The 27,977-nt window shown below is 37.7% G+C and overlaps 2 protein-coding genes and 1 long non-coding RNA gene across 4 annotated transcripts in view; 2 read left to right on the top strand and 1 right to left on the bottom strand.

The window, feature by feature from the left end:
- Positions 1-9,890, top strand: part of lama4 (laminin, alpha 4) — a 46,477-nt gene extending 36,587 nt beyond the window's left edge. Inside the window, exons 33-40 of one of the 2 annotated variants that reach the window (XM_049477700.1) lie at positions 16-209; positions 1,289-1,478; positions 2,925-3,068; positions 3,851-4,007; positions 5,988-6,118; positions 6,398-6,491; positions 7,009-7,137; positions 7,992-9,890. In XM_049477700.1, the coding sequence (XP_049333657.1) occupies positions 16-209; positions 1,289-1,478; positions 2,925-3,068; positions 3,851-4,007; positions 5,988-6,118; positions 6,398-6,491; positions 7,009-7,137; positions 7,992-8,137 (1,185 nt within the window). In that variant the 3' untranslated portion in view covers positions 8,138-9,890. Of the gene's footprint in view, positions 1-15; positions 210-1,288; positions 1,479-2,924; positions 3,069-3,847; positions 4,008-5,987; positions 6,119-6,397; positions 6,492-7,008; positions 7,138-7,991 lie in introns of both variants that reach the window. The other variant, XM_049477691.1, reaches the window with a different exon arrangement.
- Positions 8,428-12,085, bottom strand: LOC125801266 (uncharacterized). Its single transcript, XR_007438653.1, has 2 exons — positions 11,445-12,085; positions 8,428-10,969 (listed from the first exon to the last, which is right to left on the bottom strand). It is a non-coding gene; the product is annotated as an uncharacterized LOC125801266 (long non-coding RNA).
- A 607-nt stretch (positions 12,086-12,692) lies between these two features.
- tube1 (tubulin, epsilon 1) lies at positions 12,693-27,545 on the top strand. Its single transcript, XM_007259905.4, has 12 exons — positions 12,693-12,882; positions 14,694-14,767; positions 15,999-16,051; positions 16,233-16,293; positions 17,315-17,430; positions 17,677-17,798; positions 19,577-19,764; positions 19,983-20,155; positions 23,972-24,112; positions 24,933-25,073; positions 25,232-25,406; positions 26,873-27,545. The coding sequence occupies exons 1-12, from the start codon at positions 12,858-12,860 to the stop codon at positions 27,029-27,031; spliced, it is 1,428 nt and encodes a 475-aa protein (XP_007259967.2). The 5' UTR covers positions 12,693-12,857; the 3' UTR covers positions 27,032-27,545.
- The last annotated feature ends 432 nt before the right edge of the window (positions 27,546-27,977 follow it).

Below are 27,977 nucleotides of genomic sequence, written 5' to 3' on the forward strand. Positions count from 1 at the left end.
TTTTGTCCTCCTCAGGTGGGCAGGGATAAGACTGGTGTGCTGCAAGGCATTCTGGGATTGCAGAGTGACCCTATAGCAGCCCCAGAGGCAGAGGCCAAGCCTTGTTACATGATCCCTCAGTCCCAGGCCAATACACATGCCCACCAGTTCAGCGGCTCTGCCCACAGCAGACAGGAGTATGATGGAGTGGCGGAGGGCATCAGAGAGAGGTGAGAGAGAGATGTTATTATTGTTATAGTTACTATTATTGTTGTTTTCTAAAATTATTTTATTACATCGATCTCATCTGAGGCCACTTTGGTGGTTTAAATTCATATGAATCAGTTCAGGGCAGCTCTTTTTAAAGGTGCAGTTCTGATATTTTTATTATTATTATTATTATTATTATTATTATTATTATTAATCAAATCGGAAGAAGTTGGAAAATGAATATAAACACACTGGGCACACTGTTTATCTTTTTTTGAAGTACTAAAAGTGCTTAAAGGTCTCATTCCATAGTTTTTTAAAATTATTATTATTATTTTAAAATATCTAGTTGTGATCTCTAGTATGAATGAATGCCATGTGAGCATTGTAAAAAAATGCTCTGGTGTTTCTGTTTAGCCCTGCTTTAGATCACTGAATTAGTGGTCTCTGAAGAAAGACAGAATTTCGGCTCTTGCTCATGAATATTCATACATGCAATCATATCGCCTCTGATTGGCTAACAGCACTGCAGCCGAAAGATGTGAGCGGAGGCTGCCCGCCGTGGCATCGCTCTCCCCATTGCCGAGCGGCTCTCCGACATACCACTTTGACCAGTGTTCTGTCGAGTAATGCTACCTTGTCAAACCGTGCTGCTCTGGTTTATATTTAAGGTCTCTGTAAAACGTGGAATCAACCGGAGATCCGATTTAAACCTACAGTTACTTACACAAGACAGCTAACGCTAACTATCTGGTGTAAGCAGAGCTGTAAGCTCTTTAGCTGACAGTGTCGGTTTTGCTCCAGCCCGGCTTCAGCTGTCTATGGGCGGTCCTGAGCCGATGTGGGCGAGGCCATGAATGAGTTGACGTAGACTTCAGAGTTTTTTCTGATCAACTCATTTTTCTGTACATTTTCTTTTCTTAGCTACTTCAGACAGTGGAGTTTAAAGAACAGTTTTATCTGCAGCATGAATATACAGCTCTATCTAATACCTATTGTATTTCACAATGAACAAGAAAAAATAGATTTTAGCGTAAGGAAACCTTTAAAGTTATTAAATAACATTTGTGTTCGTGTGTGTGTGTTTGTGTGTGTGTAGATCTCGTTTCTCTATGTCTGTAAAGACCCAGTCAGCAGCCGGTGTTGTGCTGTATGTGTCTGACGAGTCTGAGGAGAACTTTCTGTCCCTCTACCTGTCCCACGGAAAACTCTTCTTCACCTTCGGCTCCGGTCAGCAGAAGCTCCGCCTCCGCACCACCGACACGTACAACGACGGACAGTGGCATGATGTAAGAGACACACAAGCATACACATAAACATAATTACATACATACACACACACACACACACACACACGCACACACACACACATCCTTAGCACTATCTGGTAGGGACTTGCAGTGGTTGTTAAAGGGGACATTGTTGGTGACTAAACAGCTGATTCCACAGATTACCATGGCCGCAACGATTAGATGATATAACTGACAATGTCGATTATTTAAATTTGTTGTTAATCGTTAATTTGTAACAGTACTGCATTACACAAACTGCCAGGAACAGAAGCGCAATGGGAGTTGGATAAATGGCTCACTCAACTTACAAAAGTTCCCAAACACAACATATCATACTCACTAAATATCAGTAATTTCCACATTTAAACAACATCTAAACATGCCTTTTTTAAATCTTATGTTCAGCTGTTTCTATCTTTTTTTAGAGATGGAGGACATAATCATTGACTAACTGAATAATCAAAAAAAATAATCATCATATTAATCGAATAATCCAAAATAATCTTTATTTGCAGCTCAAAAGATCACAGGTAGTGTTTATGATAGTGGACCTCCCCTCTTAGCTAGGAAACTCTGCAATACACAGTGCTGCCTGCTTAGGGACAGTGAAGATTAGCATATGCTTTTTACAGGCACTAGAAGCTCCACCACATTTTGAATGTGATCCAATTGTGATTATTTAACTGTTTAGTGAAGTGGGTTTAATGGACAGATACAGTATAGAATAAAGTGTGGAATAAAACTGTCATGATCAGGCAGAATTCAGACACGCACAGATGTAGATTAAAGCTTTTATTAAATAAAGCCACAGGACAAGGAATAATCAAAACAAGCTAGGTCACCACCAGCAAACACACACAGTCATAAACGATAGAGGAACAATTTGGGCAAGGCAAAAATCAGAGGTTAGAAAAACAAAAACTAGGTCAAAATGCAGAGGCAAACATGGAACAATGGAATAACGCTTTGTAGAGAGGAGAACCTGCCATACTCAGCAAGGGTGTGAGTGAAGTGAGGTGTTTAATAGGGCTGTGGAGAAGTGTTCAGTATTCGGGTGATTGGCCTCCTGGAAGTGCCATGTCATGCAATCAGGCAAATGAGTGATGTCAGTGAGTTGTGCATTCTGGGTAACGTAGTCCAGAGGCTGGAGATCGCAGGTAGAACGGACTGTGGGAGGCGTGACGAAAACTGTGTGAACGGTTGGGATGAGCAATATAATAAAAATGCATCAATAAATCAGTACTGTCAGGAAAGTTTGCGTATTAGAATTTTAAAAAATCACAACGCGATAAAATATCGTCATATTGCCCACCCGTAGTGTACTCTCATTTTACCAATAGGTTTCACCTTACATACAAATATCATACACACAGTAAATACAACATGATGCAAAACTATACAATAATGAATGCTCCCTCTTACTCTCTGTGTTCTATGTTCTAGATAAGTGTGACCAGGGACGGTGCTGTGGTAAAGCTGATAGTGGATAGACGGCCGGTGGTGGAGAACAGAAATTTCCCTATACTCCTCCAGGATCCACTCTACGTGGGAGGAGTCTCACCCGGGCGTGCTCTCAAACACATACCGGTACACTCCACTACACTACACACACACACACACACACACAAACACACACACAGACACATGCAGTGTTCTTAGTTTCTAATTTTTAATCATATGAGCTCTGTTCCGATAATATAACTGATCAGCACTGAGCATGTGTGTGAGGTTCAGTGTGTGTGTAGTCCAATCACTCAAAGCACCTTTAAAGGTGGCTAGGGATACATATGAGCCCATAGTATTTGCACTATAAATGCTAAAAGCGTTTTGCTTTGTCCACAACAACATTGAAATACACATCATCCTCCAAGCTGAAAACTGTATAAATAAAAATAAGGTCTTTGGGAATTGAATAGACTTGCTTGCACCTAAATTAACAGTGGATGAAGATGTGAAAAAAGAGCCAAAACACCTCAAGCATTACCTGTTTCTATCATTCTGCACTGGTTCTGAATTGTAGTGCACCCCCTAGTGATCTGTGGGGTCGTGTTAATATCACACAAGAGACAAAAGCAGGTGCTTGCTGTAAATTATCTAAGCAGAGCAGAGTGCAGAAAATGACATCAGCTTCACATGCTGTACATGACATAATAGTTCATTTTTGCAGCTGTCATCTGCAGTGCTGGAATAAACCAGGTGTTTGGCATTAAACGCTTGCATTCAAAGTTTTTCCAAGAATCGCATATAAAAAATGGGTCCTACTTTGAGAGTCACATCATTCACATCAATATTTTTTTTTTCAGAAATAAACTGCCAGAGCTCTAGACTCTAGAATAGAATCTATTAAAATCTCTTTTTCTGTACAGAAGACCTCTGTGTCCAGTCTATCAGGCTGTGTGAAGGACCTGCAGCTAAACGGACGCAGGATCTCCTCAGTTTCCTGCAGCTTTGGAGTCACACCTTGTTTAGAGGGTCCCGTCGAGTCTGGGGCCTATTTCTCTGAGGAGGGAGGATACGTGGTTCTGGGTAACTGTACTGTTTTTACTATTATTCATCTACAAAATTTAATGCTTAAACAAAACCCAACATGAAGCTTAACCCTAATTCCAATCCTAGCTCTTAGCTAGGGCTGATCGATATATCGAGGTAGTTTTATACAACGTATTAGAGGAGACAATATCATTTATATCAATATAGACTACAAAATACAACTTCAAATATAGCAGACCCGAACTGGTGAACTGTTGAAGAGTATCTAACTTTTACAGTGTTTAATTTTAAGCGGCTTAATTTTACTATGATAGCTTTTATAGTGGAGGCTTTGCAGTGCAGGAAACTCACAGACCAACTGCTTGTATGAAAATATCATACAGATGCTCATCAGCCAATCAGATTTGTGCAGATTTGGGAGTGTTAGGCTACGTTCACATTACCAGGCTGAAGTGACTCAAATCTGTTTTTTTGTTTAATGGCTGTGTGAAGGTGCCAAATCTGATTTTTTTTTAATAAGACCTGAGCCACTTCCATATGTGGTCCTAAATCAGATACGTATTTGATCCATGGACATGCGACATTAATGTGAACAATCAAATCAGAATTCATGCATCTTTTTGCTTTTACGCTGCGCTACGTGCTTCTCTCCTGTACCCACACATCTCTTGGTGTGCAAAAACAGCAAAAGCAAACCGCCTAGCATTTTTCTCCTCCTCGACCTGAACATGTACTACAGACCAGACCTGTTTACTCTTCACTCCAGCAAAAGATGCTCCATATATGAGCTGCTATAGCTTCCATTTCCCTTTATAAAGCTACGGTTCGTCTCTCAAATATGAGTTTTTTTTTATTGTTGTTTACTTCTCATATTCTGAGATCAGTGCGCTTAAAATAAACTGCAGCAGTGTGAAGCACCACCACTGAATTAAAAACTGATCTTTAGATCAGACACGTCCAATCTAATCTGAACTGAGGGCTCCCAAATCAGCTCCTTTACATGGGAATGAGAATAGACCTGACACCAGTTCAGCCCAAATTTATAGAAAATAAAAATAGTGAAACTCAAACTGCATTTCTTTATTTACTTAATTACATTTTAAGCCCTTTAGATGCACTTTTGATGTTTGATTTTCCCATTGATTTTTTGGTTTTAGGCTACTTTTTCTGAGGCATGGAGCTTTGTCTTAGAAGTGTCTTTTTGTTTTATCTCATGGGATTAAAAAATATTGAGATATATTGTAAATCGTAATTAGCTTTGTCGAAAGCTAATTCTGTCTGTTGATGACAGTACAGGCTCCTTCCTACCTGCACTCGCTCCTGAAGGCTTACGCTACCTCCCGGCCGCTGCGCTCCTCCAATGAACGTCGCCTCGCTTTACCAAACAAACATTCACACAAAGCAATCCAGACTGTTCTCATACAGAGTTCCCCAATGGTGGAACAAACTACCTTCCACTACCAGATCAGGAGAATCTCTCTCTATCTTTAAGAGACTCCTGAAGACAGAGCTCTTCAAAGAGCACTTACTCTCCTAACACCTCTAACAAACTAACTAATTCTAACCTCATTTCCTACTTCCTCTCCTTCACTCCTCTATCCTATTATTCCCCTTTGACCTCCTTTTATCCCTATCCAAAGATGTTTTACCTTTAAACTTATTTTACATTGTACTTGACTATTGTAAGTCGCTTTGGACAAAAGCGTCTGCCAAATGTAATGTAATGTAATGTAATGAAAGCTGAAAGCTGCTTTTTTTTCGTATTAAAAGTGAGTTTATGCTAAAAGAAAAAGTGTTTTGTCTTGATTATGATTGGTCTCCATGAACCAAAATGCGAAAAACAATCCTACCCAAAAATTTTAATGTTAATTACAGTGAATGAAAACAAATAGCCACTAATTAGCATATTAAAAAGGACATCATGCTAATTGGTAGCTATTAGCTTGTATTCATAGTATGAAAAAATTCCGTATAATATCCTGTTTCATAATTGATCTGTATTTCCTCTGTCTTCAGACGACTCCTTCAGCTTGGGGTTGAAGTTTGAGGTGGTGGTGGAGGTGCGCCCCCGTGTGGTCTCAGGTGTACTACTGCATGTCTTCTCTTCATCAGAAGAGTACCTGACTGTCTACCTCCACCAGGGCCAGGTAACAGTGAACACAGCATCACTGCATCGTCCATAATAAACACAATGTCTATTTTAAACACCTACTCTCATTCTTTCCCTTACTGACTGCTTTATTAGAAAAAAATATGCTTCCTTTTCTCTGGTCACGTTAATAAAAAACCCTAAGTTGTGCTTCTGCTTAATGACCTTTATTAGACTTTATTAGACACACCTATCTTGTACGTCTTTCCACTGAAAAAGAGAAAAGATTCATATTGAAGTTCATACTGACTATTATGGTCTGTTCTGTTGTCTCCAGGTGATGGCCCAGGTAAACAGTGGAGTCGGGGTTTTCTCTACACACGTTACTCCTCAGGAGGCCATCTGCGATGGAAACTGGCACAAAATCACAGGTCAGACCTCAATCAAACAGGTCACACAACAATTATAAATTATAAATATATATAAATATTAATGAATAAAAATATATATTTTTAGTTTACTTCAATTGGATTTATAAGTTAAGTCAAGAGGCTTTTACTGTCGTTACATCTGCAGGTACACAGTGTAACGAAACATGGAACAACATATATCATATATGTCATATTGAACAATACAATAGACAAACATTAAGTGCAAAAGTGTAACAAAAGTGCAACATAGACCTATATAACACTAAAATAAATACAGTAAATACAACAGACGAGAACAATACATTTAGACAGAAGAATGCAGAACCGATACGGTATAATAAAATGTGCATGGTAGAATAAGAATAGGATGTGCCATTAATAATCTATCTGAATCAAAATCTGTAAGGAAAAAACAAACAGATGAGCCAAAACTTCACACACAGATGGGTCCTTTTCACATGCAGTAGTAGAGTGCTGTGGAGTTTTAATGTACATGTGTTAATATGTGTGTCTGCAGTGATCAGAGACTCTAACGTGGTGCAGCTGATTGTGGACTCTGAAGTGACTCATGTGGTGGGACCCGTTAGCCCCATCACCTCGAACACAGAGACCACCAGAGCGCCCGTCTTCATTGGAGGAGCTCCAGGTCAGAAACACAAACACCTAAAGTATCAGAACAGCTCAAATCAAAACTTCCCAGATCCATGAGAGATGTTTGACCTCTAGTTTTTTTTTTACAGTTATATACTGTATTTAAATATATATTTGAGAAAAAAACATAATGTGTTAGATGATATTGATTGGGTGACTGCACTACATTAATTTTCACTTTGAAACTCTGTACTTATTTTATTTCTCTGTAATGCTGATCAAGTTGGGTTTAGGTCCAATATACTGTATATAAGATACAGATTAGATATGTTATGGTATATTCTACAGTCTACAGTTCATATGGATGAATAACCCTCTCGAGATATTGCATATTATCGACATTAGATAGTGGTATTGGTCTATATTTCCTATATGGATGCAATCCATAACATAAATATATCAATAATAAATAAATATTATTTTCCAGAGCAGCCGATGAGATTCACAAAAAAAATAAATAAATAAATTTTGGTTATATTTTTTTATATTTAAGCAATAACACACGAGAGGGAGTGCTATAAGGCATAATATACCACAGCTAGTTCCGACCTTGCAATGTGATTGGCTGAAAGGCGTTCTCTGAGTGTGTATGTGGCGGAGTAATACATGGAGAACTTCGGTTACAGTTATAGTGCATTACCGGCTGATAATGGCACTCATAGAACGCCTCTCAGCCGATCACACTGAAGGGTCGGAACTAACTGTGGTATAATAAACTTTAATTGTGATCAGAGTAGCCCTAAAATAAGCAGAGTTCCTTAATATCTTCTGAATATACTGTGTGAGTAAGTGAGACAAGCTGAACTGTGCTTTTAACGTGATGATTTTTGTTTGTCTAATCCTCTGCAGATTCTCTGCTTCCTGTGGGTGTGGTCAGTAGGCGGAGCTTCTCAGGCTGTATGAGGAACCTGTTTGTGGGTGAATCTGCTGTGGATCTCAGCAAGGCGGCGCTGGTCAGCGGAGCTGTGAGCTTAAGCAGCTGCCCTGCTGCATAAACTGCTGCTCTGCTCCGTATCGCCACTGTGTCTTTAATAAACAACACAACGAAGCTACATCAGCACTTCTTCTGACATTTTCCTTCATCCCTGCACTTAATAATTACATGACTCGGCTGTGTCTCAAATCACACCAACACACTGTCTATAAACACCTAATGAGAATCTGATGTCCATAGGTGAACAGAAAGTAGCCACTGTGTCAAGATCAAGTCTGTGTGGATCATAAACATAAACATAGATACATTTACACCAATTATACAGAGCCTATTAACAGCAACAACAGCTGATTGGATGGTTAAAATGTGTTTATTAATGATTATTAATCAGGTCATGAACACACAAATATCATTACTACAGTTTTAACCCTAATAAACAAGAATACTTGCTTTACAAATAGTGAGCTATCATTCATTCACATTGTTTAAACTCAAATATTGCTGGTTCCTGATCTCACTGTCAAACTTCTCAGTTATTAAATGATTAGGAGCATTGATCATGAATGAAGTATGGATGAGCAAATGAATAAATACCAGTGTGTATAACTAACTACACATTTATTGCTTTCTTTTCACCCTTGTGTTCTCATTGATTGTAGCTCTTTGCTCGTTAACCTTTCATCTTTCACAGTACTGGATTCAGAGTTGGCAAAATTTCTAGATATCCAATCTTCTAGAAATTTGTCTGAGGCTAACAATGCATCACTCTAATCATGTTTTTAAGCCTTTTACACATTTCACAAACTCCGGTCCATAGCTTTTGTTGGCAATTTCCAAAATCAGTTCCTAAAGTCTTGTTTTAACTGAGTGGTAATTTGGATACAAAAATGTTCAAGTAAAATCACGTAATAATAAAGTTCTTGAGTTAAATTTTCCATGTCATCAGTGTTTTAAAATGTAGTGCTCAGTTCCATGATGTTCATGTGTGTGTGTGATAGTTTAACAGTCATTTTAACACTGAAACACATACTCCATGAGAACTTCTACCATCTGTTCTATACCATCACAGGTATAGAAGATGTTTGTTCACGATTCTGTTTTGGACACAGTGGTTTTAATAAAGAATTTATTTTCTCTATAATATTCCTTTATAACTAATACTTTGCACTTTTTAAGCCTGTGTTAAATGTTCAGTATTGACCACAGATCAGTGTTATTGTTCATTGTAAACTCAGAAAACCAAGAAACACGATCGATCAGTGACCTCAGATACCTTCGATCGGCAAAGACATGTTTGGAATCTGATGTGTGCTGCTTTAGTTTATAACTGGAGATGCTAGGCTAACACTGCTAACAACACTAGACTTAGACGGTCACCAATCTAACCCTAAAACACAGCCAAAATGTGCTTTATTTACTTTACAAACCAGCATAGATGGACCTTACTGACATGTGTACATTAAAGGTGGAACTGCATTGTCGTCCTTAAAACACCTTTTTGTAATTTTATTAAACACTGTGCTGAGGTAAATGTGGTTTTAAAAGGTTTTGTTTTTAGGTGTGTTTACAAAGATGTGAATAGTGACACTCTAACTCCTGTGTTCCTTAGCTTGTCCGTTAGCCTTTCAACTTCAACCCTACTATTACTAACTAAAGAAGCTCATGAAGCTTCAGTTGTGCTCCTTTATGAAGTGGGGAAAGGATGTGTCATGTGTCTGTTGGTTGTACCTCACTACTTTTTGTTAAACATTTATTAAAACCTGTCTTTTTTACCTGTCCCTCCTTCTCAATAAAAGTTCCTGTTTTAAACAGCTGCTCGGAGTGTTGCTGTGTGAACATTAAGTACAAACATTTCAGCACTCGGCTAACTCAGAAAAACAGTGATGCTGTTAATTACACATAGAATATGGGTGAACATACAGTCCTTCTGTTTTTTTCTGTATCTTCTGTTTCCTTCTCTCCTTGCACTCTCTGAATGGGTAGATGGTGCTCTCTTCCTACATCACTCCAATGGATGATGTCGCTCAGCACAGCACTGATTTTGGTCTCTTTAAATCTGTGCCCAACCTAAATTGGTTCATTATCCAGTCGGGTTAAGCAGTAATGTTGCTGTATCAGGACCTGATTGTCTCAGGATGAGGCAGGACACAGTTAAAGCTTTCACAGACAAACTGATAAGCTTTTGCTGAATAAAAATGGAGTGTCATTACAAACGACTTAAGTCATCTAAGATCTTGCCAGACTTATTCTTGCATTAACCCTGGTGAGAATTTCTTTAGCCACTCCACCAAACGTAGCCTCCAGCATATCTGCACAATTGGTGGAAACAAGCATCTTCTCTCTGAGAGTGGTTATAACTGAAGACAGAGATGATATTTTTCTACGCAGTCTTTTTGATTGCTCCCTGTGTTTCTTAATTTTTTTCCTGTAGGCAGCTAGTCTGTTCTGGACCGTCCAGATAGTTCTCTTCAGAGCTCTGGGGGATTCCTTCATAGTGTACTGCTGATGATCAACAGGAAGACTGCTGCTAGCTTTAGCTGTATTGTCACCAGCTGAGGTTCTGTCCTCGCAGCTCATTTCAGTTCTCCCTATATAGCTGTGGTCATGAGTGACTGCTGTGAGTGCACATACATGCATGTCAGAATGTATGTTTGTTGTACAGAAGCCCTTTTTTTTTCTTCTGGAGTACTTTGCCATGGCCTGTAAACGACTATTACGGTGAAAAACTGTTGGCACAGCATCACTAGTAAGACAAACACGTGTTTTAAATTGGATAAAGCAGTCTTGTTTGAAGTGATGGGAACACAGACGAGAATGAGGAGTTGGTTTCCAGTCCTGTCTGTTAATGTTGGAAATCCAATGATGCAACCTATCTTTGTCATCAAAAGGGAATCTGAGAAGTAATAAATGTAAAATTATTAACAATTAAGTTGTAAAGTTATAATTAACAATAAAGTTGTACATAAGAAAGTCATTGCTTGTCATTTGATTTATTACATTTAAATAGAGTAAAAAGGTAAAGAATCATTGAGCTGAATATTGTCTGTTGACCTGGTCCACTGTACACTCTTAGCAAAAAGGATTATATTTGAATAAATAAATATTCTATTCTTTTTTGACAGTGACTGTAATATTAGCATGATTTTGTGTTATACAGGACCAATTTTGAAAGATCTTTAAAGAACCACATGCAACATGGTCCCCATTATAGAGATTAATAATTTAACCAGAAACAGAGCCATTTATGCATTTAATGTGAATTGACTGAATGCAGTTCTAAACATATTATCTTTGCTATACAACAATTAAATAACAACTTTAATGGTGTTTTACCCGTGTATTAATGCTGAAGTAAAAATAAGACTTACTTGAAAAAACTGGTGTTTGATGAAGAACCAGACCGATTTGAACATTTCAAAGCCACACAAGTAGGCATGATTACAATTAGAAGATTCAGCACAAAATGAACAAAAAAAACAAGAAATAACAAGGACAACTCTTAGTTGTAGTATTATATTTGCATAATAAGAGGTTCCGTTGACCCTGTTTGACGGCAATCTGCTCCGTACTTTTGAATTCCAGGAGCAACTTCTCCAAACATTACAGCACGGTGTTTTGGGTCGCGGTTTTTTTACGTCATCGTTAGCATAGTTGTATAAAAAACTTTATTTTCTAAAGCTATGAACATCTTAATAATCGTATGGATCAAATGACAGAAAATCCGTACTTTGTAAAAAAGAACACGGGCCGTGTCATGATCGAAAACGGCTCGGAAATACCTTTATTATTGGTTCAAAGACACCGCGAAATGAATGGAAGTGAATGGACAGCTTCGCTCAAATGGTCCTCTCATCCCTCAGCAGCACACTTCCGGTGGCACGTTTTGGAAGAAAAAAGCTGGGAGCCTGAGTGAGATGTTGCGTACGCTCGTTTCAAGCCGGTTTTTATGCGTACACACCCTGAACAAATGAGGCTCTTGGCTGCTAGTGAGCGCTTCGCTTTAGGTTAAAAAAAAAAGGTAACAGGGAATAGCGTATTAGTTCCATCTAATGGTCAGAGTGGGTAATGCAGCTGGCAAAAAAAGTTTTTAAAATTGAATTATTTATTATTAAAAAGTACAATATAATATATAATAAAAATAAAAATAATTATTAATAAAATGATACATTATTATTAATTTAAAAAAGCTCTGTTGCCTTACTTTGCAAAAAAAATCCTGTTACAGGCAGGATTTTTGATTCACTCATGTAAAATCCCATGCAATTTTCTTGCAGTGACTCCGTAGAATATAGATTAACACATGAAAAAAACAATTATTAAGGGAAATGTAATTAGTCCTGAAAACGTCTTATTTTGCCTCATAACATATTGCCAACAATACATGTCGTGTTTTATACAGACAAGTCTTCATATATCCAGATCTATTGAATCAGATCAATTTAAGCATTCTTATGATTAAAACTGAACCAGTGTCTTAGTTCAGTTTAGTACAACTACTTAGTTTTATTAAAACTTCTGAGTCAGTTTCATAAAGCTGTAAAAGCTGTAAGTGGAAACAGCAGCTCTGAAATAATAAACAAGTCTGCAAGTCACGTGGACTGCAGCGTTACGTCATCAGCGCGCGACAGACTGGTTTGAACTGTTAAGGCGCGGATTAGCAGCTGAATTATATAAGTTAGGTTATGTAGAACTGACATCATCATCATAATTATTATAAATCTATGTAAACCGGGCTGGTAGTGTTGAGATCTGGCTGTGGGAGTTTACACCGCGCTGCTGGAATGACTCAGTCGGTGGTTGTTCAGGGTAAGAGAGTCCAGCTGATACAGACTGAGCTACACTCAGCCTCGCTTTCACATCCAGTAGATATACAGTGTAAATCAGCGGAGCGTGTCTGTTTATTTATGTTTTCTGTGTAAAGTTTAGTCTCTCAGCGACTATATCGCTGTGCTACAGATAGAGGTTAAACCTGATTGTCTGTGTTAAACGCTGTTTTAAACTTCAGGCTGTAGTGGAGCTTTGTTACTGTTTCCCATGGCAACAGTGTTACAGTGCAGTCAGTAGCAGTGAACAGCAGAGGGTGGACAAACACAGCGGATTAAACTCACCCCTCACACACTGTCATACTAACTATAATATACACAGGGTTACCAGGTCCAACAAAATATCCAGCCCAAAGTCAGTCTAATAACCGCCCTTCAGAAGCTTAAATTATCCCAAAATATATATCTGTCACAAGTTGAGGCAAAAGGCAAAGCAACTCTGAGTGTACGACTAAGTATATTGTTTATAAGGGATTTTTTGTCAGTATTGATATTTATCTTAAAGTCATTAATAATAATGTAACATTAGTGTTTTAGTAGTTCTTCTAAAACAGTTTAAATCCCAGTCAGAGATATTTAATAGTAACATAATTAGCAAAAAAAAAAAAAACTGACTGTTATTTACTCATTTCTGTTCTTGCCCCTCCTGAACTCTCTTCTCTCCTCTTTAATTTTTTTTTCTTCGAGGGAACTTCTGGTTAAATAGTGATTTCTCTCTTAACTTTATACAATAATTAAATGATGCTTTTGCATGCTTGTTCTACCTCAGTTTTTTATTTAAGTGAGAAAAATTTACATCTGAATTCTGAAATCTGAATTTTCTTTTTGCTCCAAATAGTGAGAAAGTTTTGTACCCTGATGGCCCATATGGCTCTTAAATAATATCAACATATTTCAGGGTATTTTTTGTAATAGCGATATTCAAAAATGTTGGTGATGATATTGCGTACGATACGATATGTATCACCCCTAGCTGCCATTGTGATGTGATAATGCACTGGCTGGCTATAAGCTATATAGTGGCTGTGTCTGAAATGACAAGGGTGTTAAAAATGTTCAGTGTTCAATAAATTGTGTTGAATAGTAGACTACATTTTCTATCAAGACAAAGAATATTTAGGCTTGGTAAGTAATCCCATCGTGCAAAAATAACATAAACCTATGGAAACACGCGTCATCTATTCATACGTTTCATTGTGTTTGTTTTCCGAATTAGCCAAATTTTTTATTTCAGTGCATTTCTGGTGGATACTTTGTCAAATGTAGGATGTAATATTCCCTTCCTGCTGCAGCTACAGGAATCTATGCTGCCTTCTGTATGGAGATTAAGGCTTTAAGTTAGGTAACTAACTAACTATCTAACCAGTAACACTGTGACGCTCATAACCACAGTAATGCCATTTTCTTGGCTGTATGTTAGTGTAGTAACTGGAGATTTTAGAGCCGCTAGCAACTAGTCGGCAATCAGTCTGCCTCTCGCTATTTGCTGAGCGTGTGTGTAGTATTTGCCTTAAGCCGCAACTGATACTTTTGGTGCCTGACGATTATGAGCCTGTGGGCGCAGGCCGAGAGCTCTTGAACTCGCAAGCAGGTTTTTTTTTCCTTTTAAGACCACAAGGGCGGCGCAGAGAACCTCCATTTACCATAAAATGACTTTTTTTTTTCTTTATCTCAAACTCAAAATATTAATGTGTAATTAATTCAGTGAAAAATGTTGCATATTGTGCCTTTAAACTATATAACAGCAGCTGTGTCTGTTACATGACAGTAATCAGCATTATTGTTGTTTATCAGTTGGACAGTGTGGTAACCAGGTGGGCTGCAGGTTTTGGGACCTGGCGCTGAGAGAGCATGCGCATGTCAACAAGGTAAGACTAACGCGCGCGCACACACACACACACACACACACACACACACACACTTCCTGTCTCAATGTAACCAGCCAGACATTTTACGAAAAATACTTTATTTTAAATACAATACAATCACTGTATCCTATGGTGTTGTGTGAATTCTAATTTATATTATTAGTAGTGTTATTTACAACAATCAGATTTTAGAACCAGTAGTGACAGTTTAAAGGAATCATGTTTTTCATGACATTACTTCTTACAAATCATATTAATCATATTAATAATCCAATCTTTGTATTAATAATTGGAGTAAAATACAGTGTATTAAGTAGATATTGTCATGTAAAATGTGAAGTACAGTGTGATTTTTATTGTTTTTGTATTAAGCAGCAAAAAAATGTAAAATGTATTCATTTTATTATACTGAGGAATAGGCCTGTTATGATAACTCATTGGACAATATATTGTCACAGTTATTGTAATTTTAAGACTATGCATTTGATATAATAATAAGAAGAATAAGAAGATAATTATACAATAGCATAATAAGGCACTTACACTTATTTAAACCCTGAACTTTTAATTGTAAACCATTTTCAAACCATTTACTTGCAAAGTAAACCATTTTGAACAAAACATTTCATGTCCTGTGATTTGACTATTTATAGAGTATGTGTATATTGCAATATAGTTGCTAAGATGATAAATTGTGCAGCCCAGCAGCATCTGTTATGTGCTCTAAAAATCTGTCAAAAACGTACATTAACAATAAAAAAAATAAAACACTTAAGTGAAATAGTTACTCTAAATGACTGCATCACTCTTTAGCTCTCTAAAAATGTTTTTTTTTTTTTTTTGCTCTTTCACTAAAATAACACTGTGTTTTAAACCAGTGATTTACCAAACAGTTAAATGTGTTGATGTATTTTGTCAATGACAGTTTGTGACACTCTTAAGTCCAGTGTCTGTTAGTAACGTTTGCCCGGTATCTTCTGTTGTAATGTAAAGAAACACTTCATAGTTCATACATGTCTTGGTTGATTGGCTGAATCTGGGTTTACAAGATCAATCAGGCTTTCATTTTTCACTGAACTTTCATAGAATTATTCAGGCTGGTCTGCTCTGGGCTTTCTTTGTAAACGTGTTAGTGCTTTGAAACAATGGGCCACCGTATCCTTGTCTTTATGTAAAGAAACAAATATTTAACTGTTATTTTCACAGTTAAATTATTGTTTATGCTCCACAGAAAGGAATCTATGACGAGGCGCTTAGCAGCTTCTTTCAAAACGTAGATCCAAGGTAATACAAATGAAATAATGTGCATGCAAATGAGTGCAAACTTGATTGAATATTATGTTTATAGTTAAATTACCATAATTATAATTAATTTATTATTTCATAACCAGAACAGTTAAATCAGCTCCTTCACACGTTTAAACTATGTTACTGCAATGGGAGTGAGAACAGTGTGTTTCTGTAGGAGGAGTGATGGAGCAGGTGGGGGAGCTTCGGGCAGCAGGATCTCTGGGCTGAGGGCTCGGGTAAGTAATTCTACTTCTTCTACAGCCATCCTGTACAAAAACCCAGGTGTCCAGAATGTGAATGCAGGGGTTTTGCTGTTTCTGAGGTATACCTTAAAATAAACCACTACATGCTTAGTAGTTGCTGTGGTCTGTCAGGTGGTTGCTTGGTGGTTGTTTGAGCAGAAACACTAACAGTAACATTAGTGTTATAAATAAATGCATGTATTATAAATCACATTTTCCATAGAGGAAGGGATATTGTGGGATTAATAAGATATTATCCTGCGTTTGTTATGTTATGATGTTACATATTTGAAACGTCCAAATGTAATATAGCTCTAGAAAAAAAATTAAGAGACCACTTCAGTTTCTAAATCAGTTTCTCTGATTTTACTATGTATAGGTATACAGTATGTTTGAGTAAAATGAACATTGTTGTTTCATTTTATAAACTACGGACATTATTTTGTCCAAATTTCAAATAAGAGCGATTATTTGCAGAAAATGAGAAATGGCTGAAATAACAAAAAAAGATGCAGATCTTTCAGACCTCAAAATGATGCAAAAAACAAGTTCAAATTCATAAAGTTTTAAGAGTTCAGAAATCAATATTTGGTGGAATAACCCTGGTTTTTAATCATATTTTTTATGCATCTTGTTCTCCACCAGTCTTACACACTGCTTTTGCTATGCCACTCCTGCTGCAAACATTCAAGCAGTTCAGCTTGGTTTGATGGCTTGTGATCATCCATTTTCCTCTTGATTTCAATTCGATAAAATAAAAGAAACAATTTTAAGTGGCCTCCAGAGTGGTTTCCAGAGCTGTAAATTTTATACTAGAATTGTACTAGAATTGAGTACACTATATATGCTGACCGTACACTGTATTAGGACCCCTTCCTCATGCTTTCGTTCACTGAACACTTTATCAGAAGCACCTGTCTTGAAGAGGGTAAGAGTTTTTAAACCAAGTCAGGTCTTTCTAGTAAAGTGACCAGAGAGTGGATGCACCGTGTTTTATCTCTCTCTCTTAATTTAGGCAGTGTTGGTGGACATGGAAGAAGGTGTTCTCAGCGAGGTCCTGCAGGGCCCTCTGCGACAGCTGTTCAGCACAACTCAGCTTATCAGTGATGTATCAGGCTCTGGAAACAACTGGTAAGCAGCTTCTGCTGCAGGGCAGATGGTAATTAAATAAACAGATGATTCCATAAGCAGCACCGAACAGCTGCATGTTAATGTTAAGTTTGTTGTTTACAGGCCCGTTTTACTTTTGCTTTCATCAGGATAAACAACCATAACATATTGTCATATCGCTAAGCCAAGTAATGTGTGTCTTTTTCAGAACATGCTCATGCTGGTGGGTGTGTGTTTTGTGTGTGTGTTTGTGTGTCTGTTTGTTAGGGCGGTGGGCCACCACTCCTATGGCAGTGTGTATCGTGAGCAGATCGTGGATCAGGTGCGCAGAGCAGCAGAACAATGCGACTGCCTCCAGTGTTTCTTCATCATACACTCCATGGGTGGTGGTGAGTCCCTCAACCCTACGGTTTTTGCCAAATGTGGTCTGTCAGCCCACGGCCTGTTGGGGCCTGTACACCAGCTAGCATCAATAACTAGGGGTGTAACGATACAGAAAATTCACGATTCGGTTCACTTCTCTGTATAAACTCCACGGTTCTGTATGTTTTCGGTACAGTTTATGGAAAAAAATAAAGAGGCTGGGAATTTTGTTTAGCTTCACCTTTTATTAAAGTTACAGTCCATATTATTTGGTTTCTAAACTGAAAGCAGAAGCATTTCTGAGTGGAGAAAGGATAAAATATTGTGTTTAATGGTACCAGTGTGCTGAAACGACCATCTCTGCTAAGCCTAATATATTCATTCTAAAAACTGGGGTGTTTTCGCAGTAGATCATCTGGCCACATCACGAGTCTTTACGTACTTACGTCACACGTACAGCCTCTGAAAGAGAATCCGGATTAGTTTTACTGAACACAAGCGGCTAGTGGAGCAATGGAGACTTCAGAAGGGGAAATTCAGAGCTCAGTAGCTTATTCGCTCATAGTAAAACCCAGAGAGACCGCATCACACCTACCCAGTTTAAAATGATTATTCCGCATGCTCGGTCCAATTACCCACTCTCACCAGAGAGGACCCTAAATCCCAAAACTCACAGACACCAGCTTTAACTTCATAACAACAATGAATCTTCATTATAATCATGTTTTGTTTTTTGGAATGGAATGCTGTAATGGGGCTTGAGCCCTTTTATTTTTAAATGCTTGAAACCGGGGTTCTCTCCTACTATCATCATGAGAGCCTCTGTTTTTGGATCTTGTTGGAACAAACAAACAGTGAGCCTGATTGTGATTGTGCTTGATTTATTAAGAACAAAAACAACAGCATTATTTTAACTGCTTAAACTACAAATATTTTTTCCTAAGCATATTACTGGATGCATCTCAGTGTTTGAGTTCTTTTTAAGAAATATCAGCATTAGATTGTTAAAATTAAATTATATTAGTGGTGTCAATCACCTAAAAATTAATTAAAATCATGATTTGTTTTTTTTAATGCTGGAATTTCCTAGTATTATTGTGAGGGGACAGTAATAATAGTGTAGTGTGGTTTAGATCTGGCAGACTAGAGCTTTTTGTGCTGTATTGAGAGCGAGCAAGAGAGAATGAAAGACCGTACGAGCGCCTAACCCTGCGTTCACTCTGGAAAGCGACAGGCGACCTTAATTTTTTTATGGCAGGGCATGATTTCAGCGCAGTGGTGGTGTGTGGACAGTTTGAATCATCTGCGTTTCTGCACATGCTCTCTGAATGTTTGCTCCAACCTGCACTCTCCGTTGCACTGTTTTCAGTCACCGTACTCAGCCCATGTTCTCAGAGCTAAACTTGTCAGGGCAGGCTAAGGCAGTAGCGAGTTTCTAATACACTGTACCGTGTATTCTGCATGCGTTTGTGCGGACCGAACCATGACCCTAGCATTGTAACTGTTTGTAAAGAATACACATACTGTTACACCCCTACCAATTACTGCTAACTGCATGTCTAAATAATCAAACATTCACCTTAGTGAAGTTAAAGTTTTTTTTATTATTTGGCTGTTTTTTATTAGAATATTGTGTTCCATGTTCAATGGTGAATCACTTGCATTCTGGCTTTTATTCTTGGTGTGCAACTTCTTATATTTAAATGAGCTATTTTACCTTAAATTCTACAGGGGTTGCATTCTAGCACCTCATTCTGTTTTGACAGCTTTTTAAAGGAATATGATGTTTCACCACACTTTGTAGGAACCGGTTCAGGTTTGGGGACGCGTGTATTAAAGCTGCTGGAGGACGAATTCCCAGAGGTCTGCAGACTCGTCACCGCTGTCTATCCATCTGCTGAAGATGATGTCATCACTTCCCCCTACAACAGTGTTCTAGCCATGAGGGAGCTAACAGAACATGCAGACTGTGTTCTACCTATAGAGAACCAGGTGTGTTTATGTCTGTGTGTATTATGTACCTTCTTTCACTCTGCAAATAGCTGTAGTTAGTAAAGGCTATCTTAGTGTAGTTTTATTGTGGACACACTAGATACCACATATAATGTGCCCTTTGAATTAAGCTGAATATGAGTAGTTATGGATTTTTTTTATTGTTGTTTGTTGATTGTTGATCTTCATGTTCTGATTGTTTTGACTCCTAACTGCAGTCTCTGGTGGATATTGTAAGTAAAATCCAGCACATGGCCCACACTGGAAAACCAGGAAGTGTGATAAAGAAAGACAGTACCATCATCTCTGGGCAGGGAGGAGTGGCCAAGACTGAGAAACCCTTCGATGCCATGAACAACATTGTGGCAAACCTTCTGCTCAACATTACCAGGTCAGGAAGCTAACAAGTAACGGAGGCGTATACCCCACCAATAAGCACAGTCATACTTTGCTTTATCACTAGCTTAAAAAAAACTCTACTGATACACCGTCAGACTTCCCAAGTCTCCTGGAAGTTGCGGTGGACACAGACCTTTTTTCCGCCCAATCACATGTGTTAAAGAGAGGAAGAGGGAAAGAAAGGTGCTTCCCTTGTGTGCAGAGGATTCTGATTGGCCTGTTCTTTACCAAAAGTCTGTGAGTCAGCCAATCAGTTTTTAGGGTGGAAAGGCAGTGTTTTTTCCCCTCCTTGATGTGATTCAGAAATAAAGAGAAGGAGTGTGTCTGGTAAAAGTACAAAAAAAAAAAACAGTTTGTAATAGTGATTTTAGCACTAGTGATTTAATGAGTGTATGTATATATATATATATATATATAAAGCACAACCCGTACTGCACAGTCTCCAGTGCGTTCCCCCTGGATTTTTTTTTATGGAAGCCTGAAGTAGAGATAAAGTATAGCGAGACAGGATATTTGATCATCAGTAAAATAACACATTATCAAAGCAGGGATCCCTGGGATCATCTTCCAAAAGCATTTAAAGACAAGAAACCCCTCCCTCACAAGTGTGAAGACACCCAGCATGAGGCCCCCAGAACTGGTTTTAACTGATTCGTCACCTATACTTGTTTGTGTAAAATTGTATCAAGCATATGTTCTACTGCTAGCATTGCTTAACCCAAATTCGTGTCGTTGCTATGACAATATGGTTATCCACTCGCCCAGCTGCTGCCTAAAAGTTACTTTGACAATTGAATAGAGGAGTTATCAGCTTGGCGGCTCCGGTCGGCTGCCTTCTCACCTGTTACATTTGTAGAACACTCAGTACCCCTTACACAAACACAATGAGTCTATTTACTGGAATGTTATAACACTTCTGCTACTGCTACTTTAAGTTAGGGCTGGACCCGAATATTCGGGTATTCGGATATTCGTTCGTTGAGTAGGTATTCGGTTTTTAATTTTGGTATTCGGATATTCGTTTTTTTTCTCCTTTCCAGAGTTCCACCTCACTCTAACCACTTCTGTTCTCGTGGGTCCCGTCAGAATATCTTGCGCGCGGGACAGAACTGAACTGTTATTGGCTGGAGCGGGAGTTTAATCCAGACGATGCGGGAGCAAATTAATAAATAGTTAAGAAAACTGTAATAATTGTAAAAAAAAAAAAAACCTAAAGAAAACTCTCAACGCGCAGGATGGACCGACACACACACGCACACACCGATGGTGTTTGGACTGGGGTAAGGAACGGGACCGCACTATTCAGCGCTGCTGTTTTAATAAATATATAAGTAAATTTGAAGCATTAAATGTAGTTTATTTAATTTATATTAGGAACGTGGGGCGGGAGCGGCAGAAATGTGTATGTGGCGGACGGGCGCGGGATTAAAAGAAGCAATTTTTTTGCGGAGCGGTAACGAGACAGAAACGCGGGAGCGTGGAAGAGTGGGTTTAAAAATCAGTCTCGCGCAGACCTCTGTTATACATAATAAAAAAAATGCAGGCTCTTCGAAACTGATTTATATAATAAAACGTAAGGGGTAATGTGGCAACAGTAGGGGCTAAATCGGTTACAAAAGCCTGGCCTACAAAAATGATGTCTGAACGAATTTCCTCTTATCTAATATAATTTAAAATGGTTTAAAAATATAAAATAATTTCTAAGCAAACGAAATATTTAATATTGAGCTTATAGCCCAAGTGCAAAAATACAAAATCAGTAATACGGCTATGCCCTGCACAATCCTTAAACCGAAATAGACCAAGTACAATAACGTCATTAACAATGACTTTCCTCTACTCTAATATAATTTAACATGGTTTAAAAATATAAAATAATTTCTAAACAAACGAAATATTTAATATTGAGCTTATAGCCCAAGTGCAAAAATACAAAATCAGTAATATGCCCTGCACAATCCTTTAACCGAAATAGACCAAGTACAGGTTACAATGACTGTCCTCTAATATAATTAACAATGTTTAAGAATATAAAATACTTCCTGAACAAACGTTTTTTTTGTTTGTTTTTTTAAGCAAATAGCCTAAGTGTGAAAACACAAACAGCAATTTACTGGGCTGGCTTGCGCAGCGGAGAAACCGTGCAGCAGCAGCCTCCTAGCCTGCTTACGCAGCGGATAAGCCGTGGTGTGGGGCAGCAGAAATTCCGGGATGAAAACACAAAGAAATCTGGGCTAAAAACACAGAAAAAATATGGGGTGAAAACACAAAAATATGGGGGATAAAAACACCAAAAATCCGGGGTGAATATGTCTCGTCGGTCAGAGCAAATTGAACATTTTTCAGTGGATTAAAGGGGCCGTGATTTGCTTTTTTTTTTTTTTTTTTTTTTTTTTTTTTTTAAACGAATATTCGAATATTCGCTTCGAATCAGTGCCGAATATCCGGAGCTCAAAAAACGCTATTCGGGCCAGCCCTACTTTAAGTCACAGCGTATCTCTGATAGTTATTAGAAAACATTGAGCACACATTTCATTAAAGCAATTTAATGTTATACCCTTAACTGACTCCCTCACTTCTCCATCACAAGTACAGAACGTTCCATTATACATGAGAATGTTGCAAAGAGTTTACTAGCAGGCCCTGTTTTTGTAAGTAACTGCTAGGCATCATTGCACACACATTATTCAGAGTGTATACGAGTTAACTAAATATTGTTTAAGTAATTATTTAGCAATTGTTATTGAAATATTTGTCATTTAGCAATTGTCATTGATAAAGTAAAGTGGGTTTTTAGCTGAGAGGCTATTTTGTTCATTACAAAAACATCTTTCACAACATTAATCCAGTCTCCTGTTTATGGTAAATGTGGTTGATGCCAATTCCTAGTTAGGTACACCATTCTTAAATGGGAATTTTTAAAGCCATATACAACATTGTTGCCAACCTTCTGCTCAACGTTACTAGGTTTAGGTAGCTAACAAATATTTAAGACTCTTATCCCTCCAATTAGCTCTGAAGTTACGCTGCTATTGTAGCTAACTATCAATGAACATCTACTTTCTAGTCTATTTTTATATATAAGGCGCTCCGGATTATAAGGCACATTATAGGAGACATTATATGGAACTTCTTATTCAGCAGGTCTCGCCGGTAGGTTGTGGTGGTGGTGGTGGTGGGGGTAGCTAACTAAGTTATGTAAAGCTAAGCTAAATAAACAAAATTGTAATAAAAAAAGACTTTCTGTTAAAGTCAAACAAGCGCTTGATTTTGATCTACACAGATTTCTCTCCTTATAACTGTTTATTTGGGTGAGTAAAAGCACTTCTGTTTATTTACAGTAAGCTTAGAATTCCAGATTTCCACTAAAGCTGGAGCATTAGCATTACTAGCCAGGGTTAGGAACAGGCTACAGGCCGATAATACTCACCTCTGAACAGAGAAAGAGCTAGCACTGTTAGAAGGTAATGCTAATGCTATTCCAGCAGTGCTAGCCAGGGTTAGTAGCAGGCTACAGGCCGATAGTACTCCCTTCTGAACGGGGAAATAGCGGTTAGAGGCTAATGCTAATGCTACTCCAGCCCCGGTCCTGAAGAACTGAACTGAAACTGAGTGGCTTTACTGCTTCTTACAACCTGACTGGTAAAATTCATACATAAGACGCACTGGATTAAAAGGCGCACTGACGCTGATTAAAAGTGCACCTTTTAGTGTAAAAAAACAGTACTACACTATAGTTCTAATCAATTGGAGTTTAACTGAAAGTGAAAAATGTAAATGAGGATAAAATGTTTTTGTTTGGTTGCAGCTCTGCGCGTTTTGAAGGTTCTCTTAACATGGACCTGAATGAGATTGCGATGAACCTCGTCCCATTTCCTCGCTTACATTACCTGGTGTCCAGCCTCACTCCTCTGTACACACTGGCAGACGTTAATATTCCCACTCGCAGGTAAACACACTTATAATAAAAAAAAACTCATATACTGTATTAAGAATTTTCTGTGTATATATTTATATTATGAAACCATAACGTTTTACATAGCTTATTTTGGTTTGATTAAAGCCAGCCTAGCTTTATTTGGAGCTTAAAAAGTGTCCCTGTATAGCTTCTACTCCACAGAGGTTCAAACTGTTGACAGTTTTTCTAGCAAAGCTTTACTGATTCTTAACAGTGTTAGGGCTAGGTTTAGGACCAGGAAAATGGTTAATTCAGATTTTGGGTTCGTCATTTTAAAATTAGACTGAGATTGAAGACCAGAACTATGTTTAGAGGCAGGTTAAGGGTTAAGTTTACCTTTGGATTAAGGTTAGGTTTAGGTTGAGGCTTAATGCAAGGTTTGGGACTACAGGTAAGTGTAGTAGCAGCTTAAAGGTTAAGGGTTATGGGTTAGGTTTCAGTGTTTGGGTTGAATTTAAGGTTACAGTTAGATTTAGATGCAGGTTTAGGGTTTGGTTTATGTTTAGGGTTAAAATTAGGGTTAGGTAAAGGTTTAGAGTTTTCCTTCCAATAAAATGCTTTCTTACATAGAAATTTAAATTAAAACTTAGTGGTTTACTCTGCTAGTATAAAAACACAACAATATTTATTTTAACATTAAATTCTTGTTTTTCTGTAGTCTTTCATCTAAACAGGGTAATGTGGTGAAATGCAACGTTAATAAATATATTGTATTAACTGTTCATATTCCTCTACTGTGTTAACATATATGGTAACATTTACGGTATTTAATGTAGTATTATCATTTTCATTTTTTCGTTTTTTTGTTTAGGCTGGACCAGATGTTTACTGATGCGTTTAGTAAAGATCACCAGCTCATGAGAGCGGACCCTAAACACAACTTGTATCTGGCCTGTGCTCTAATGCTGAGGGGCAACGTCCAGCTTTCTGACCTCCGGAGGAACATTGAAAGGTTACTGTCCACATTTTCCTTTCCCTTCCCTTCCTGTTCCTAACTTTTCCCTTTTATTCTCTCCTTTCAAACGTTATAGAGATTCTAGGGACTATGCTTGTAAAGCATCCTGATGTAACTCATCATGTCTTTCTCTCTTTTTTTTCTCACGCTGTCAGACTAAGGCCGACTCTGTCGTTCGTTCAGTGGAACACTGAAGGATGGAAGACGGGTCTGTGCTCAGTTCCTCCGGTTGGTCACACACACTCTCTGTTGGCTCTGTCTAACAACACCTGCGTGAAGCCTTCCTTTATGGAGCTCAGAGAGCGCTTCGTCAGGCTCTACCGCAAAAAGGTAAACACTGTGTGATGCAGGTAGCTGTACAGAGCCTTATCTGACGGTTTAAGCACATGTTGTTATTTTCTGAGTGGGTTTTGGGAACGGACTGTGTTAGTTTGTACCTGAATCTAAACGATTCTATTTCTTCTGATATGATCACTCCCATATCCTGGGAACTCTCCTGAAACTCATGTACAGCCCATAGCTGTTTTAAAGAGGAAGGTGTGGCTGGGTGGATGGGTACTAGACCGATTATTTCTGCCCAAGATAATTTATTTTACTCCATTATTTAGAAAACACTATTATTTTTAATATAGTGATTTATTTAAGATTGACTTGAAATTAAGTTTAATTCTTTATTTCTTTTAATATTGAAAAATACAGCTCTGGAAAAAATAAGAGATCTGAATCAGTTTCTCTGATTTAAATATTTATAGGTATATGTTTTGAGTAAAATGAACATTGTTGTTTTATTCTATAAACTACAGACAACAATTCTCCCAAATTCCAAATACAAATATTGTCATTTAAAACATTTATTTGCAGAAAATGAGAAATGGCTCAAATAAAAAAAACGATGCAGAGCTTTCAGACCTCAAATAATGCAAAGAAAACAAGTTCATATTCATAAGGTTTTAAGAGTTCAGAAATCAATATTTAGTGGAATAACCCTGGTTTTTAATCACAGTTTTCATGCATCTTGGCATGTTCTCCTCCACCAGTCTTACACACTGCTTTTGGATAACTTTATGCCACTCCTGGTGCAAAAATTCAAGCAGTTCAGCTTTGTTTGATGGCTTTTCATCATCCCATCTTCCTCTTGATTACATTTCAGAGGTTTTCAATTTGGTAAAATCAAAGAAACTCATCATTTTTAAGTGATCTCTTCATTTTTCCAGAGCTGTATTTATCTGAAAAGAAAACTTTTGCAAAGTAGGGCAGTGTACTGGAAAAAAAACTTCATAATATTTTGTGATGTATTGCAATACTGTAAGTAACACAATATATTGCAGTTGTTTAAATTTAAGAGAACAGTTATAGTATAAAAACACATTTATAAAATCTGAATAAAAGAGGATTTTACTTTATCTAATCAGAACAGTGGAATCTAACAACAGAATACAACGCTGCTGTCTGTCATCACAATATGAACCACTGACACCAATCTTTACATCTAAACTGACAATTAAATATTGATCCTGTTTTTAAAAATCAGTACAGTATTGCAAAACAAAATATTGCGACACTTAGATATATCTATATTATCCTATATCTATATCTTATATCTGTGTAATCTTGCGCCCCTATTGCAGTGTCATTTTTTTTTCCAATATGGTGCAGCCATAGACTAAGGTAAGTTATTATACAAAGTGGCCAGTGAGTGGAAACAGAGTGGGATTATCAGTGTTTCCTCTTCTTCTTATATATATATATATAATCCCATCCTTATAAATCTGATGTTGTGTTGTGTTGTGCTATAGGCTCACCTGCATCACTACCTGGGTGTGGATGGGATGGATGTGTCTGGTTTCAGTGAGGCTCTGAGTTCTCTCACAGGTCTCATAGACCAATACAGCCAGCTGGACTCCACCAATACAGCTCCCTCCCAGGACCCCCCCAGACTGAACATCGCCTGCTAAAGCCCAGATCAAAAATATCCCACCAGCTCTGGCTCTGAAATACTGGAAGCAGAAGTGCTTTTGATACAATAATTAAATCAAAAACTTGCCAATTTTCCTTCTAATCCAATATGTGTTTAAACAGTCAAAACAAAGCTACAGTAATTTACTTCTAGCTGTTGCTACTGTGATTAGCATTTATAGACGACAAACAGTGAGCCATACGGCTCTATTATGTGTTAGCTCTCTACACTGAAGTGTAGCTTCAGTCCTAACTGGTGAGGTTTGGGTTTCCATAACTTATTATTTACATTATCTGTGTAGCTTCCACGCTAAATTATGAGATATGGGTTTCCATTACTTGTTATTTACATTAGCCACATATCACCATGTGTGTTTTTGCTGATGGAGTACATTTGGATTAAGAGGAAAATTCACAATTTAAGAATGGCGTCTTTATTACATGCTGTGCATGTGAATTAGTAACGTGTGCAAGTTAGTAAATAAATAAATAACCGGTGTATTGGTAAATCAACCTTTTCAAGAAAATGAATATTTCCTATAACAATATAATGTACTTTGACAATTTTTAATAAAATTGTAAAAAAAAATAGTTTTAATAAAAATGTAAATTATTTGATAGTTCCTATGTTTTATTTTATTTTATTTTTATAATTATATCCAATTTTTTTCCAATTTGGCTAGGCCAACTGTCCCACCCATTCAGCTGTTACTCAGATATATCACCCATCACTAGTGATGCCACAACACCAGGAGGGTGAAGACTAGCACATGCCTCCTCTGATACATGTGAAGTCAGACTCCTCCTCTTTTCTAAATGCTGCTGATGCAACATTGCTGAGTAGCATCACACCGCGCTCAGAGGAAAGCACAGCGACTCGGTTCTTATACATCAGCTCACAGATACCTTGTGCTGATTAACATCACCCTTTATAGCAGGGGTGTC

The sequence above is a fragment of the Astyanax mexicanus genome, chromosome 1 (genome assembly GCF_023375975.1).
Source record: "Astyanax mexicanus isolate ESR-SI-001 chromosome 1, AstMex3_surface, whole genome shotgun sequence".
Lineage (NCBI taxonomy): Eukaryota > Metazoa > Chordata > Actinopteri > Characiformes > Acestrorhamphidae > Astyanax > Astyanax mexicanus.